The sequence below is a fragment of the Kogia breviceps genome, chromosome 15 (genome assembly GCF_026419965.1).
Source record: "Kogia breviceps isolate mKogBre1 chromosome 15, mKogBre1 haplotype 1, whole genome shotgun sequence".
NCBI classification, from domain to species: Eukaryota; Metazoa; Chordata; class Mammalia; order Artiodactyla; family Physeteridae; genus Kogia; species Kogia breviceps.
Window position 1 is genome coordinate 67,966,814 of NC_081324.1, and position 17,354 is coordinate 67,984,167.

Here is a 17,354-nt window from a genome sequence, read left to right on the forward strand (position 1 = left end):
TTTTACTTTATACCAAATTATTCATAAGTTTTTGCATCTTGTAAAATGACTTTCTTCCAATAAAGATTTCACCGAAGACTTAAGTTATGCAGAATATGCAAAACAGTATTTTAAACCAGTATTGTTCAATAGTAAACAGATTGCTAATGTAAAAAATAAAGACCAACTTTTTAAATGTATTTAATCTTGAAGTACATTTCTAAAGAAATTCTATTCAGTTTTTCCTTGAACCTACAGTGGCACCAAATCCAATTTATACTTACATTAACATTCTGCATAACTTTTTTACTATTTATATAGGGACAGAACACACACAGAACTAAGCCTTCTGGATTATGTTAACCAACATTATACCTCACCTTCATCAAAGTATAGACACCAGAAAGGGAAGAGGGTATGGGAGAAGGGAGGGGAAGGGCAGGCACAGGTAGCAGGGTTATGTTACTGATCTAAACAAAGTTTTCTAAACCAGATTGTGCCATCAATTAAAATGGTTAAAACCGATTTAGACTTCTCAAAATCTCCAATGGGAAGAGTGATCCCATAATTATATACATTACTCTTCAAAAAGCTATTGGACTTCTTGTGTACCAGGTGCACCTCAGGCCATAGTTCAAGGGTTATGGGACCAAGATCTTCATCATTATGTTCAACAGTTCCGAGTACAAACAGAAGTTGGGGACAAACATTGTGGAAGACAGCTGCATTCCTTTTTTGCAGTATATATACCAGGGTATTTCAAGACAACCATTCAGAAGCAATTAGTTAAATACCTAGGGTTGTTATAAGAGTTGTGTGTGTTCCATCCCAAGTCTATTACCCACAGAGGCTTTTGACCTCTGGAAACCATGAAGGGAACTGAAAGCTCTAGTTTCAAAACCATTCTTTGTTCTCCCCATCCCAACCAAGTAGATTGGCACTGAAAAAAGCAACTGCCCCTAGATATGCCACAGAGATGACATTTCCATGTTTTGGAAGATGGCTTGGGCTCATCAGATTATCCATGGAAATGCAGAAATAAATTTCTTATGTCTTTCAGTCCCTTCTTTCCATTGAAAATCCTATGGATGAAACAAAATTAGGTAAAAGGAGAAAAGGTTTGCTCTTACCCCATTCCACCGCGTCCTCCTCCCCGCCCACCTCTGCTCATGCCTCCACGATCAAATCCCCCTCTTCCCCTGCCCCGGTTATCAGGGCCACTCATGCTCCGGTTCTCTCCTGGTCCGGAAAATCCTCCAGACTCCTGCCCATAAACACCCATGCTACTGGGGTGGTCCTGTCGGAATGAACCTGAGGAAAGAGTCACATCTGTAAGCCGTGGACCAGCATTTACACCACTGCCTGTTGTACTTTCTCCTGGAATCATAGAATTCTCAATTACAAAGCACAAACCAAGGTACCATCTTCTTTACACCTGATTAAGCACCCCTGATCAGTGGGCTTTTTAAAGTTCTACAAGAACAGCTAGCTGGCTCATTAAGGCTGAAGTAACCTCATATAGTTCATCTGGAATAAACCACTCCCAAACAAAAAAAGGACTCTGGTCAACAGTTTACAGGGTTCTGTATCCTAAGATGTCTTTAAAAAGTTGCTTCTTTAAACCACACTCAAGAAACAAAAATGGAGCCAGGTTTCTTGGGTTGCTAAGGGGTAGTCTCCATCAAGTAGCACTACTCATCTCATTGTCATAATGAGATATACTCAGGATGGAATTTAGTTAAAAGACAACAACAATCCAGGTAGAGATTAAACTGTGAAGACAGTTTTTTGAGTTTTTGGTTGCTTTTCCACGTAAAAGCATTCTGTGAAACTTTTTGTTTGTTTTATGAATGTAAACAAAAACAAAACAGCATTTTGTTAACTATCAAAATTGCAGTAGTCTTCAACAGCTACCTGCTCACTCTCTCTTAATAAGCTGGGGTGGGCAGGCCGTAAGAAATGCTGGCTTCACTCACTGCATATAACCTCCCCAAAGAGAGCAGGGCTGGCAGTCTATAACATTTTCTCTGGTCAGTTACAAACTCTCTTTTCTTGTAAGGCATACTAATAACAATTAAATTGGAGAAAAGCCAGGATATTAGCCAGGATATGATACCTTCAAGATGCATCCTGGAGTTCAAAAGTACACAATACTAAAGAGCATTTCCCCATTTCAGAAACTCCAAACATAACCGTTCTTATTTGGTTTTCTCTCTTAGCAACTCACTCTGCTGCCCGTAGCTGCTGCTCTGTTGGCTATATTGACTTGGAGCCTGGCTGTAGGATCCAGTTTGGGGGGGGTAACTAGTGGGCGGCTGCTGCCCATAGCTGCTTTGTTGACCATAGCTACTCTGTTGTCCATAGCTGCTCGGTTGCCCATAGGTGTTCTGCTGGGAGTAACTGCTCTGATCATAACTAGTCGGCTGTGTAGAAGAATAGCTGAAAGTAAAGGAAAAAAAAAAAAAAAAAAAAAAAAAAGAGCTTGTTAGGGAGGAGAGACTTGTTATTTCTTCTAGTCCCCTAAACATGAGACATAAATAATAGTACATGGCATAGAAATCCTTAAAAATGAAGTTACTTTCCACATATTAACATATAATGAATTTAAAATAAGCAAATTCTTTTGTATTCAGAATAAAGCTCTGAATGGAAAGGAGGGGATATTAGTAAAAACAACCCATCTATAAAATGTACAATCCTAGAGCCTCTCCTTTTCCTCCACCCTCATTAAAACAATAGTTATTCTCAACCAAATTCAAGGCAAATTTCGGAGTTTAGATGCTTCCTGTATTAAGGGAAGAATATGCAGATGTGCTGCCAGGGAAGGTTGCCCCAGCAAAAAGGCACTGAGAAAAATGAGGCAGTTAAGTGCGGTATTCAGTTCTAAGGCTGCCTCCAATAATTCCCTTGAGTGATGACAATTTTTCTGAAGCTAAAAGGCCACTTGGTGTGTGTTTGGCCACTTTTCTCTTGAGGATAAGTCTAAGTTTCAAACTGCTTTGGTATGTATACAGTTTCAAACTTTCAGACATGCCTGATCATCTACGAAATCCAGGCATTAATAAAGAAAAGACGGACAAGGAAACGTCAGTATCAAGGCACTATATGAAAGATGAATATTACATTGATATTCATCTTCACACATGTCAACTACAGGGCAGGGAAACTAAACAAAGATACATTCTTACACAGAAATAAAGCTTGAAAGAACTGGTATTAAACTCTGGATGAACCATGATAATGAAAACCAAAAAGACAACACATTTTTACAATTTTAATGCTAAGAACAACAATTTTAAGTATCACCACCTCCCTCACCACAGCTGTAAGGATTCAAAGGCCTCTCTTCACACCAAGTGCACCTATTCCACTAGCCAGATTAAGTGCTCTCAGCATGACAGCTGTGGGTGGGCCCTGTGGAAGAACTGCTAGAGCCCTGCCCACTGCTGCTTCAAGCTGCACAGAGACGCTTACCAGTCAGCTGTATTTGCTCATAAGCCTGCTCATGTCTGCTGTACTTTAATGTATAAACCAATGAAATGAGTACAAAAAGGGGAACTGTTAATTCTACCAAAACTGAGTTAACACTTTAGGACACAATTCAGACAATTCATTTGAAAACTTGCATCAAACTAAATGTGAGAACTTGCAGTTCTTCCTCTACTTTAAAGAAACCAAAACTGGGCATTGTAGCTGCTGGTGTGGTTAATGTACGACAAAATACAGAACAAGTAAACTCTTAGTCAAAAGGAAGGGTCTTGGCCTACCCGTTACAAGGCTGGTGCATGGACTTCCCTGGTGGCCCAGTGGTTAGGAATCCGCCTGCCAATGCAGGGGACACAGGTTTGATCCCTGGTCCGGGAAGATCCCACATGCCATGGAGCAACTAAGCCTGTGCTCCACAACTACTGAGCCTGTGCTCTAGAGCCCATGAGCCACAACTACTGAGCCCGTGTGCCACAACTACTAAAGCCTGCACGCCTTGAGCCTGTGCTCCACAACAATAGAAGCCACTGCAATGAGAAGCCCACGCACCGCAACTAAGAGCGGCCCTCACTCGCTGCAACTAGAGAAAGCCCGCGCACAGCAACGAAGACCCAATGTGGCCAAAAATAAATAAATAAATTTATTTTTTTTTAAAAAATGCCTGGGGCTTCCCTGGTGGTGCAGTGGTTGGGAGTCCGCCTGCCGATGCAGGAGACACGGGTTTGTGCCCTGGTCCGGGAGGGTCCCACATGCCGCGGAGCAACTGGGCCCGTGAGCCATGGCCGCTGGGCCTGTGCGTCCGGAGCCTGTGCTCCGCAACGGGAGAGGCCACAACAGTGAGGGGCCCGCATACCGCAAAAAAAAAAAAAAAAAAAAAAAAAATGCCTGGTGCATGAATGGACCTTTAAATATAAAATGATTAAGGTGAACTTTCTTTTTTTGAAAAAAAAATGCCCTGCACTTTACCCAGCTCAAATGCATTGGAGAATGTGGCTTCTGTGGTTGTTTACCTGCTTTCATTGTCTCTCATCTGAATAAACTAAAAGAAAAAAATTCAAAGAAAAAACCTAGAGTGATAAAAACGTATTTAGAGAGAAGAGTTTTTGACTGTCAGGCACTGCTAGCAGAACTTAGGACTGAGGTTTTCATGTACAATATGTGGTCAGGCTTATCACTGGGAGAGTCAGATAACATAGCCCACCTGAGGAAGCAGAAGCAAGCTGGTCAGCTTGAAAAAAATCTGTTTTGTTATTCTACTAGCTCACTGGCCACAGGAACAAGAATGAGAAGACTGACCTGGTAGGAGGATAGGATGGTGGTGCCGTGACTGGCTGCATGGGGTAGCTCCCAGGTACCTGGGGATAACTGTAGTTACTCTGTCCATATCCTAGGCTGGGCTGGTTGTAACCCCCTGTGCTAGATTGAGGTTGACTAGTCTCAGCGGGTTTGTTACCATCCTGTGGTCTAAAAGGAGAAATAAAAAAGTGAGACTTCTTTTTTCTCAACCACAAAACTCTTGGGTAAGAACTCTACAATCTATGAGCAATAAGCAATGTTAGTGTTGAGCTTGGAAATACATACAATTGCAAAGTGAACTACATCAAAACCCAAGGCCCAACTATTTCTGCTGGAAGACAACACTAAAGATGGGGGAGACTTAATCTCATCCACAGAAGAGACATCAACATGCTCCATTCATTCCATATCAGCAGCTACAAAAGGCAGTTACAATACTTTGTGCTGCCCATTTAAGAGATGTGGGAGGGGAGGTGGTTTGTTGGGGAAGAAAATGCCTTTTCTCAAAAAGGACCATTAAAGACAAACAAGAAACTTTGACAGTAATGCAAATTCTGGGTCAGAGTAACATTTACATAAGTCCATGGCATTTATAAGTTTGGACAATCTGTGGGTTTATGTCTCTTTTTATGTTTCTCATCTATTAAGAACAGACCTGAAAAAAACATTTCCTAACTTGAACTGCCATAAATTAATCTAACCCTGTCTCAGTCTCCATAATGGAAATACCAGAGTAGGGCAGGGACACACATAGGGATGGAGACAGACAATCACACACACTCCTCTCACGCTCAGGTGAACTGGAAAATATCCTTGTTAAATGACTAAAACCAATCTTAATCCCAAGGAAAAAAAAGGTTTCTATTATCCCTTTACCTTAACAGTTTATAACAGGGCTGTAGCAAAGTGAGCATATGCTATTTTAAGCAAAGCCCAAGAATCAGCAGGCAGACCAGGGAGGATGTGGAAGCACTGGTTTCTCCAAAGAGCTGAAATGGGTCACAAGCCCCCTCTTTCCAGGGGAAAAGGGAGTAGCTATCACTGATCACAAGACAGCTGTTATAAAGTGTTAAGGATCGAAAAATTAAGAAAAAGGAACCAAAAAGGATGATTTATTCAAAGACAAATTAGTATATACCCCCGCCCCCCAGCTATGGCTTGGATATACTGTTGCAATGGAGCATCAAATGGGACTTCAAACATCTGAGAACACTCTAGGTCAACTGAATTAGGACCCTACAGGAATCAGCTTAACACTAACCACTGCACAGGCTGTCTAGAAGAGGTAAACTACCAAGTAGCTCTGATTACTCACTGTGCATTTTAGAAGTAATCTCATGAGTGTTTGCCAGAGCTAATTTCTTACCTCTACGGCAGACAAAAAGTCTAGGTTACAAGTTGATCTCTTGTTTACTCCCTAAAAAGTCTTCTTTCAAACCAGAATTCAATGTTCCTTCAAGACTGTATGCAGAAGCCACCTAAGTGCATTGCCTAAAGCAAAGACCTGAAATCTTCTGTTAAGTAATAATTAATACTGTTTACTTACTAATCAGTCATGGAGTATGAACTTTGCTCAAATATTCACCCTATAGCAGGGCACCCAGTTAAGAATTTATACTTGCCTGGGATATTTAGATTACCAAGCCAATACATAATACAGAGAAAATCATGTCACCAACGTTTGACTTCTGGATATGGATATACCCTTTACTGACAACCGGATCGTGTGACTATTTCTTGAACCACATGATTCTACCCCCTACCCCAACGGTGAACTACAGTGTTTTTCCCAAAGAGAAAGGTGTTACCCATTTACAGGGTCAATAAAACCAAAGGTAAAAAGCATCAAAGTACAATTCTATCAGTTGTTCTGTTGTGAGGAAACCACACTCAATTTTCTTCTGGGTTTAGCAAAGTAAATAAACAGCTTCCTCCTACCCTACCGAAAAGTCCACTCTTCTGAAACTAGACAACCCACTCAGTGACATTCCTCATTTTGGCCCCTGGCTGGCACCATTTCTCTACTAAATGAAGAGTACTGTTTGTGGTGTGCCTGTACTGGGTGAAGAACAATTAGTTAACACCTAAGTATGTGAGTAAGCATTACAAAGGAACCAAGTCATACATTCTCTAAGTGAGACTTGCTTTCTTTTCTGAAAGCCAGAGGTTGCTGCGTTAGTAGTAGGTGAGGGGGCCTTACCTTGCAGGCGCGGTGGCTGCTGGCTGCTGCCCATAGGCTGGATAAGCAGGCTGAGTGCCATATGCAGACTGAGCTGCATAGGAGGCCTGGGTGGTAGTGACTGTAGCAGTGGTGGTATCATAAGCACCAGTGCCGTACCCCTGGACAGGCTGACTGTATGCCTGGGGGGCAGTTGGAGTAGAATATCCTGGAATAAAGGAGAGCTACGTCAAATTTCTGGCTCCTCAGAGACCTGCCTAGACACTCATTAACAGGACAATCTGTAAACCACCTACTTTCAACCATCATGATATTTAGCTCCTTTAAATATTTCCCCTTCAGTAAAAATAGCAACAAACCAATATTTAAAACCTAAGTTCTCTGAAAATACTCAGTTTTCAGCAAAGCACTGTCTCTTTTGCTCTAAACCACACCTAAAAGAAAGGAGGAGAAAGAGTAGGCCATAGAAAGTGCTGGTATAGAAAAAAGGGCTCCCTTTGCCCCCACCTCGAAAGCATTCAATAGGGGACAAGTCTGCTTTCACTAATTCTATACTCCAACAGGAATAAAATGTCCCAGAAAGGGAGGTAAAAAGCAAATGACACAACATCTTTAAGTAGCTATAAATTAATGATCCAGGTACAAGTTTTAGCATTAAAACCTATTATTTGGAATTATTTGCTTTCAGCCCCAAGCATCATGGGCAGTTCATGTTTAAGGAAACTGGAAATTGCAGAAAACATGTGTTTAATTTTCAGTGAGATGTTAACAATTGATTAAACACTCTAAGAACTGCTAATTTTGTTTCAGGTAACAAACAACTAAGAAAATGCTTGTTACCAGCACTAAGATTTGAAATGGCACATTAGTAATAAAGACATACTACAAATTATATTTGCTTACATACATATAACCAACAAAGCTTTTCCCTATTTAACTCTTCTGATAAATTATTTTAAATTAAAGTTAACATTTCCAAAATAAACATTGAAAACGTAAATGTTTTTCACATAATAAAACCATTTGAGATTCTAAGCCGGTCATCAAATTACCCACCCCATTTCCCTTATATACCCACCGCGAGCAAATGAGTCTTTTTCCTGCTCAGCAATACTGGAGATGGACTCTGCAGCCCCCTTGCTATTTCCCTAACCAAATGTTACAGACCTGCTCTCACAGGTGTGCAGAGACCAAGCTAGGCTCTTTCCCTAGTTCCTGCCTCCGCCAAACCAGGCAGGATCCATGCCCTTTCTTTTCTTTCTTTTTTTGCCATACTGCTCGGCTTGCAAGATCTTAGTTCCCTGATGAGGGACTGAACCCAGGCCCTGGAGTCCTAACCACTGGACTGCCAGGGAATTCCTGGGATCCATGCCCTTTCACCTGGAACTTGGGCTTGGAATGTGACAACTCCCACCCCTGGACCTGCAGCTCTTAACTTGCGTCCCTTTCCTATAAGAAGTATTATAACCTTTCCTGGTGCTTGGCTTCCCTCCCTCCTACTCCTCCCTCATGGTCCACGAGCACAAGTAAGCCATGCAATAAAAAGTTGGGTCTAGCTGTCAGCATTTATGTCCATCAAAGAAAAACCCAAATCTCACTAAAGTAAAAATGTTTCAGTACTTAAACCTCAGTTAGAAAAAAGTGTCCTCACTATATACACAAAAATAAATACAAATACCAACTTAGCCAAATACCAACAAATACCAACAAATAGCCAAAACACATACCAACTTCCCTTTGTACAATCTAAAGTGTCATCTTCTGTAGCACAGAGTATAATACTTTCTTCTCCATCCCAAACATTTTAGGGAAATTCTGAAATTAATTATACACATATTTCCTTCTCAAATACGTTGGGTTGAAGTGTATATGAAAGCGTATTTCACAGAACAGGGAGCCCCAAGCACTGGAAGTTTTTCGAGTTGGAATGTTATTCATCTGAAATGTTTATTTAATTTAAAAGTTCTTTGCAGAATCCTAATGTCAACCACATAAAGCATTCATTTATTTAACTGGAATCTAATTCCACCTACCCTATTACTCCTACACAGATTTTTCCCCCCCCTACATGACAGGCCATCTATAAGATTTACAAGAGGACTTCCCTGGTGGCGCAGTGGTTAAGAATCCGCCTGCCAATGCAGGGGACACGGGTTCAAGCCCCGGTCCGGCAAGATCCTACACGCCACAGAGCAATGAAGCCCATGTGCCACAACTATTGATCCTGTGCTCTAGAGCCCGCGAGCCACAACTACTGAAGCCCGTGCTCTACAACAAAAGAAGCCACCGCAATGAGAAGTCCACGCACCGGAACGAAGAGTAGCCCCTGCCTGCGGCAACTAGAGAAAGCCCGCGCGCAGCAACAAAGACCCAATGCAGCCAAAAATAAATAAATACAATTTTTAAAAAAAGATTTATAAGAAGAACAATTAAAAAACAAGAACAAAAAAAAGTGACAAGGGCAGTAACTTGTGCCATAAAAGAATCCAGCAAAAGAGCCTTTGCAGTGCTAAAGATTACACTAATAGACACTGGGTTAATTAATAATCTTTTTTTAAAATTTATTAATTTTAACTGTAGTACCCACACAAGCAGCCAATCAAAATGAGCAAAATGATTTAATGACAATAAAAAAGACCAACAGCAAAAAGACAACATATCTACTATGTATTGATAAATTTAAGGAAAAAGGTAGTAAGAAACATCACACAAACCAACCAGAATTTTTGTTCAACTTCAACGGTAAAAACTAAAGTCTCAGGGCTTCCCTGGTGGCGCAGTGGTTGAGAATCTGCCTGCCGATGCAGGGGACCCGGGTTCGTGCCCCGGTCTGGGAAGATCCCACATACCGCGGAGTGGCTGGGCCCGTGAGCCATGGCCCCTGAACCTGCGCGTCCAGAGCCTGTGCTCCGCAAAGGGAGAGGCCACAACAGTGAGGCCCGCATACCACACACACACACAAAAAAACTAAAGTCTCAGATTTCTATTCCAATTTAATGAGTTGAGATTTTTTTGCAGTACGCGCACCTCTCACTGTTGTGGCCTCTCCCTGGACGCGCAGGCTCAGTGGCCATGGCTCACGGGCCCAGCCGCTCCGCAGCATGTGGGATCTTCCCGGACCAGGGCACGAACCCGTGTCCCCTGCATCGGCAGGCAGACTCTCAACCACTGAGCCACCAGGGAAGCCCCCAATGACTTTTTAAAAAATAAATTTATTAGTTTTGGCTGTGTTGGGTCTTCATTGCTGTGTGCAGGCTTTCTCTAGTTGCAGCGAGCAGGGGCTACTCTTCGTTGTGGTGCGTGGGCTTCTCTTGTTGCAGAGCATGGGCTCTAGAGCGCGCGGGCTTTAGATGCGGCACGCGGGCTCAGTAGCTGTGGCACGTGGGCTCAGTAGTTGTGGCTCGTGGGCTCTAGAGCGCAGGCTCAGTAGTTGCGGCGCACAGGCTTCACTGCTCCGCGGCATGTGGGATCTTCCCGGACCAGGGCTCAAACCCATGTCCCCTGCATTGGCAGGCAGATTCTTAACCAATGCGCCAACAGGGAAGCCCTATCCAATGACTTTCATGTGTAAAGGCAGTAAGAGGTAAGAAAAAAAATATTAAGTGTTCCTGAACCTACTTACTACCGTCAGGGTCCTTCTTGGTTTGGTTCAGCCTCAATTTGCTCACTAGGTTTAATTTTAGTTCCTACGCACCAAAAGCTGATGGAGGAATTTGGGGAGATATGAAGGGTCTTCCATAAACTACAAAGCAAAAACATGGCTCCACAGAATCTAGAAGACTACTTTATTTCCTATAAATGACTTTATCATGTTCTTATAAAATGATCCAAAGGCTAGATCTAAGCTGTATTACTTCAGATGATACTTATTTTTTAAATAAGTTAAGGTCAAAAAGATACAAAACATCTAGTTATAATAAATCAGTCATGGGGATGTAACGTGCAGCAAGATGACTACAGTTAGCAATACTGTATAGTATATTTGAAAGTTGCTAAGAGAGACGATCCCAAAAGTTCTTATCAAAAGGATGTGTGGTAATTCATGTTAACTAGACTTACTGTGGTGATTTCACAACATACACAAATATTGAATCATGTTGTATACCTGAAACTAACGTTATATATGTCAATTACAACTCATTAAAAACATAATAGCTTGAATATGTAAAACTCATCTCACAACTTCAAAATTCTGTGCTAAAAATACAAACTGCAGAGTCTCAGTTCCAGCTCTTCCTACAGCTGCCAACACCCACAGAAAGTTTAAACATTTCCCATCCTATTCAATGATATGCATTAATGAGATAGATTAGGAAATACTTCCCATCAAATCCAGGACATTGTCATGAAGTGAGATAAATTACAGGTGGGTTTCTCCCTACGAATGACTCTGATAGACCATATATAACTTGCGGATTAGAGATAGTTTGAAAAATAAAAGTTTTTACATCTTTGAGGTAGGGATCCTGAAATGTCACACAGCACCAAACATAAAAAAGTTATTGTAAAATTTTCACAGGCTCTACTTTCAACCCCAGTATTAGGATACAATTTATTCTAATCCTTAAAATAATTTTTTTTGATCCCTGGAATGCTGTTACATATATATTTAAGACATACTATGGGTTAAAATAATTCATTAACACTTAAACAGAAAATAAAATGTGTCTGGACTGGAAGCCAACCAACAGACAAACATAATACATGCAAGGTGGCAATCTGTTCCTCTGAATAAATCTAACCATGCAATCTATCCTTCAGGGAATAGGGGGAAATCAGCTGGGGAGTAGTCACCTGAAATACCTTTGAGAAGGTGAACAACTATTATTAAGGCTTTACACAAAATAATGTAAAATAAAACAAAGCGAAACCTTTCCCAAAATCACATAAAGAAAAGGGACATGAATCTGCGAATGGCACCTGAAGCAGTTTTCCATTAGCACCTTATTGTGTGTGATGTTATAAAGTTTGAGGGTTAAACAAATGAAAACACCTAAAGGGTTAACATTACAGGGTTAGACAAGATGGAAAGCAATTCCCATGCAAGAATGAGCAGGATAGTCAAACCTGTACTGGTCCCTTCTACTGTGGAAAGCACAAAACAAAAAGTAGAGGGCACACTATCAGATGAAGCAAATAGATGTGAAAATCAGTTTGATTTTTAAGCAGCTCAGTTTAAGAAGGCTCATTCTTTCCCAGTATTAGCATTAGCACAATCTCTTATATATTCTCCATTTTGTCGTGAGATTACTCAATACACTGTATAAAATAGTTAGAAGGAAAAGTTCTTTTTTCCCTTGGAATTTATCCCACCCACATTCTATTAGAGATCCCTCAAGGAGAATATAAGGAAAAGGAAAAAAACAAAACAAAAACCCCCAGCTCCTCCTAAGAATAAAGGATTCCCAAACGCCAAGGTATCAACCAGAATATACACCCAAGAGCACAAATAACAAGCTTCTTAGCAAACATCCTAGCTAATGTAACCCCAAAGTCTCTCTAGAGTCTTACCAGTGGGAGGCTGTCCATAAGAAGTTGCATAGGCGGTCTGCCCATAGGTTGCAGTGGTCTGAGCCTGGGTATAGCTGACATCAGTGGGCTGTCCATAGGTTCCGTAACTTTGTTGCCCATATGCCTGCTCAAAGAAAATGGATTTAAGAACTTCATATATGAATCTTGTATTTTAGCAATAAAATGGACTGACTTCTAAGTTCCTAAATTGGAAAACCAAAGTCAAAAATATGCTTTCTAATAAAAAAGATTTTAAAAAAACAGACAAGTGATCGCAGTATCATGATGCTTGTTTCCCCTTATCTAATCCTCTCATATTTTCATAAACTACAAAAAAGTTCCTGAGATAATCAGGCAAAACTACAATTTAATGATACAGGAGATTAACAAGATGCCCTCAAATGATTAACAATGAGGGAACAGGAGTATAATTGCCAGCACTTAGAGTAGCAGTTTTAGCAAACGGAAACAAATGCTAGGAAGATAAAATGAACAACGAAAATGAAAATGGGACTAAAATCTGTCAGACAATTTTGAAAACTATATTTTCAGCTTGAAACAAAATTTTAAAAATTATCATACCACTTCAAAGAAAATGAACAAGAACACTGCATGTCTTCTTAAGACAGCAAGAGTGCTGTCTTTTGAACCTGGACATCAGTAATACTTAAAACCTGGCAAGGAATGAACTGTTTTTTCAGATATTAGCAAGATCACATTCTAGATGTGAATGACCAGTTACGTAAGATCAGCCAGAGACATCACATTCTGCCTGTCCCATAATGTTTCCATGGCAGAGCTACTGTATCCATTTTATGCCACAGACCATTTCAGAATTTGAGATGACATTGAGAACACTAGGTGGCTAATTTCTAGTATCTGTTGGCCTAGACTTTAGAATAGACTCATGTACTAGAAAGAGCTCAAAAGCCCTATAGTTAGGCAGCCATAAGAGCCAACCCATCACTTAATGTGTGACCAGTGGCGAATGGTGTAATATCTATACACTGCAATTTTTCATCTGCAAAATGTCATAATATCACCTTCCTCTGCAGAACTGCTGTATGATTAAGTTAAATAAATTTAAACACAAAATATGTAGAAGGAACAAGCATGGAGCAAAACACCTAACTTGAGAAACCATACTAGGAAGGAAAGGAGAGCTAGCAACTCCCAGTTTGAGGATGGTTTCATTACAATGGCACTCCCACTGTGAAAGTTTAAATGCCTGTGTATTTTATGATTACAAGCACATTATACTCTTCTACTACCTAATTTCTGAAAAAGATTCATGCTAGCTATTGTTTCAATCGCTGATGGAAATATTTTACTTGGGGATGCAGCCACAAATAATTATCTTAAAGATTACCTGGGTGGTCTGTGCATATCCTTGAGTGGGCTGGGCGGTGTAAGCACTGTAGCTGTAAGAGAAATTAAATGCAAGAACTGAATATAGAAATCCAGATTCCATTACTAAATCCTCTACAATTAAAGGAGGCTGTGTACTCTAAAAAAACAACCAATCACACCCAAAGTACTGCTGTAAAAGTCTGACTTACCCCTGCTGGGCTGCAGCTTGGCTGTAGGTACTGTAATCTAGAGAAAACAAGGAGAGAAAATAGTGTGAAGCCAACGTTTACAAGGAGAAAGGAAAAAAGGGGGGAAGGAATTCAGGTGGCAGGAAGCTGAATTTTAAAAACTGTATTGAGGGACTTCCCTGGTGACACAGTGGTTAAGAATCCGCCTGCCAATGCAGGGGACACGGGTTTGAGCCCTGGTCTGGGAAGATCCCACATGCCGCGGAGCAACTAAGCCCGTGAGCCACAATTGCTGAAGCCCGTGTGCCTAGAGCCCGTGCTCCGCAACAAGAGAAGCCCTCGCTTGCCATAACTAGAGAAAGCCCACACACAGCAGTTGAAGACCCAACACAGCCAAAAATAAATAAATAAATAAATTATATATATATATATATATATATATATATATATATAAAAGGTATTGAGAGGACCTACAGGACAACACAGGTCCAAATGAGTACCTCTTATCTTTCAACAGCAAACTAAAAAAATCTGAGCCAGTTAAACAGAAAATCTGAACAAAGTGCCAGCTAATGAGGTCGAGATCATCTGATTTGGCAAAGATACTTTGCACGTTCCCATGACTACAAACTTCCCTTAACTGTAGGCTGTCATTTCAAATATACAATCATCATCCTAAAACTAACAGGAGAACAAGATAAACTCAAGAGGATCTGAAGTTTCACCTTCATATAAAAAGGAGGCATGCAGCAATATAACAATGTTTAACACCATAATGGTTACATCAGTAGCTACATCTCCTCAAAAACTAGTTTAAAAAAAAAAAAATCACTCCCTCACTTTAGCAAGTTAGACCAACCATAATTCCCTAGGAGGACTGTGAAATGAAATGGCAGAAAACAAGAGGACAATCATCTCAATCCAGTGTTCTAAAGGGTTTGCTGACTGTATGAGGGCTACATCTGTAGAAAAATTAAAAAACTAGACACAGTGAAGTACCAGTGAAGCAGTCAAAGCAGAATCATGATAACTGGCAGAGGAGAAAGCATTTAATCTTTTGGGGAATAACTTGGCTTTAGGTAACATCATCTTTTTAAACTCAAGTGATTTCAACTTAAAACAACTTTTCTTCCCCTCTCCTCCCTAAGTAAAGCTTCCTACAACTTTCCTTTTCATAAGAAATTTATAACACACACAAAAAAGGACTAAAAACAAAACAAAAAACCCCCCCTCTGGTCCACTGAGGCGTCTGCAAGTAATGAAAACAGAAAATAAAATGGTTAAGAGGTTTTCATGGCACTACTGAATCAAACATATATTTTTAAAGAAGTTAATTATTTTTAAAAAATCCTGCCCAATTCTTTGCTCTCCACAAGAACTATGTATCTTATTCTATGTTAGAAGGCAACACTGTCATTAAGGCAGACCAAAGGGTCCTTTCTTCTACAATCAGAAAATAGTTCCTCATCTGAAAGCGATAGTTGACAGCTCTTCCTGGAGGGGTTTTTAACCCCACTCCATTCAAAGCCTGCTTCACAGTTCACCGGGCCTGCCCCCAGAGCATTTTGCTAAATCCATCTCTCTAACTTGGCTCATTTTTCATCTCTCTACACTTCACTTGACCACTTTCCTTCCTCTGTACACCCTTAACTCAGAACCCTGAATCATCAACATTAACAAACCAACGGCCAAAGGCTATGTATAATGAACAAATTGATTTGTTCAAGACAATCTTAGCTCTGTATGTGACATATAAAAAACTAAATGCAAATCACTTCTTCCATGTTGTAGTTACAAAATAAACATACCAATGAAGCATCAAAAATCAAATATTTCAAACTGGCTTCTGTAAGAGAAATGATTCTAAATAGCTGACAAGTAAGCTCAATGTCTGCAAGAGGACTGCTACACAAGCACAGTTATGTAAAACATCAAAGTGCGAAGCTGAGGTAAACAAGGAATGATCTCAGATCCAGGGGAAACCAGCTGATTTAGCCCCATACTGGTGGGCTACAGGAAGTAGCAAATGTGTTTCATGAGAACTTATGTTATCTACCTACAGCATACAAACATATGGCCTCAAAAATCTACAGTTACACATTGGTCAGATTATTTAGCAGCTATGTTTTTTTAACTCCCAAATCTACAGCTTAAGACTACACTAAAAATACAGAACAGGTTGAGGAGAGAAGGGGTTGTGACTGGGGCGGGGCGGGAGGGGGTGGACACACGACCTCCAGTGCTGACAATGTTCTATTTCTTGGTCTGAATGGTGGTTACTTGGGAGTTCGCATTGTAATTCTTCGTTAAAGTGGACATATACTCTAGGTACTCTTCTATATATGCTACACATGAGGAAAAACAACTAACATTACCCAAGGTGGTAGCTTTTAGATACTTTAAGGCAGTCACGATCGAAACTGCAGAGATTTAGAGCTTCAGACTACATCATGAGTTAAGTTAAAGTCACTATGGGACAACTTTGTGGGAGCCAAAATACTTTGCTGTAAGGTCAGAAGCTAAAGGCTGAAAAAGCTCTTAAACGGTCTAGCCTAACCCCTTCTTTTGGACTGAAAGGAAACCAAAGTCCAGATAAGTTAATGACCCCCCAAAGGGCCCCTAGCCAGGCCTACTACTGTGTGTCTACATGACCCACAATTGTCATTCTAATATAGTATGTGGTGGTTACCAGTAAACAGAGCTTGAGCAAAGTAGAACGAAAAAGGGGCAAGTTCAGCCACACACAAATTTGAACACACACATATTTACTCTCCAGACGTTAACAGGGAAGGGAGAGTAGCACTCCCCCTTACAAAATCCTAACACTGCAGGGAAGAGGAAGGTGGAAAGGGCTCTGAGGAAACCATTTCCCACCAAGATGTGTCTAAGACTGTGGTTATTTCATTGTTGTTTCTTCTAGGGGCACTCTGTACCCTGGCACTAACCGCCAGCATCTACCTGCTTGTTTACTGACCACATAGTTGCGGAGAGTTCTTAAACTATCATTCCGTTGCTGGATTCTGGACGCTTTTCAAATTAAAACTCTGAAGGACCCAGAGCTTTTCCCATCTTCCATCTTCTCCAACTGCCTCTTAAGGCCTGGAGTCAGGCTGCCTAAGAACACCCCCGGAGGCAAAAATGCCCCACTCGACCAATAACCACAAGTTAGTGCAGGAACAGGCTGCAAACTGCAGGTCGCGTTTAGGCTACTCTCTTACACACTCCGGGCGTCAAGGACCACCCCAGACATCATATGCCAGCTCCCACCCCCGGGCTTTCAAAGTCCAGTCCGCGCCTCCTTCCGCTCTCTTCTATCAGTCCACGAAATAAACAAGCCTCTCGGCTTAACCTAAACGAATAAACGT

General features: G+C 40.9%; 1 protein-coding gene across 6 annotated transcripts in view; it reads right to left on the reverse strand.

Annotated features, from left to right (window-relative positions):
- EWSR1 (EWS RNA binding protein 1) overlaps window positions 1–17,354 on the reverse strand; it is a 29,139-nt gene that overhangs the window by 10,517 nt on the left and 1,268 nt on the right. For 2 of the 6 annotated variants that reach the window (XM_067015409.1, XM_067015408.1), the window contains exons 2-9: window positions 14,011–14,047; window positions 13,821–13,872; window positions 12,452–12,575; window positions 12,008–12,025; window positions 6,962–7,148; window positions 4,762–4,929; window positions 2,207–2,418; window positions 1,110–1,290 (exon numbers count right to left, since the gene is read on the reverse strand). In XM_067015409.1, coding sequence (XP_066871510.1) covers window positions 1,110–1,290; window positions 2,207–2,418; window positions 4,762–4,929; window positions 6,962–7,148; window positions 12,008–12,025; window positions 12,452–12,575; window positions 13,821–13,872; window positions 14,011–14,047 — 979 coding nt within the window. Of the gene's footprint in view, window positions 1–1,105; window positions 1,291–2,206; window positions 2,419–4,761; window positions 4,930–6,961; window positions 7,149–12,007; window positions 12,026–12,451; window positions 12,576–13,820; window positions 13,873–14,010; window positions 14,048–17,354 lie in introns of those variants that run through there. The other 4 variants (XM_059040224.2, XM_059040225.2, XM_067015410.1 and 1 more) reach the window with 3 other exon arrangements.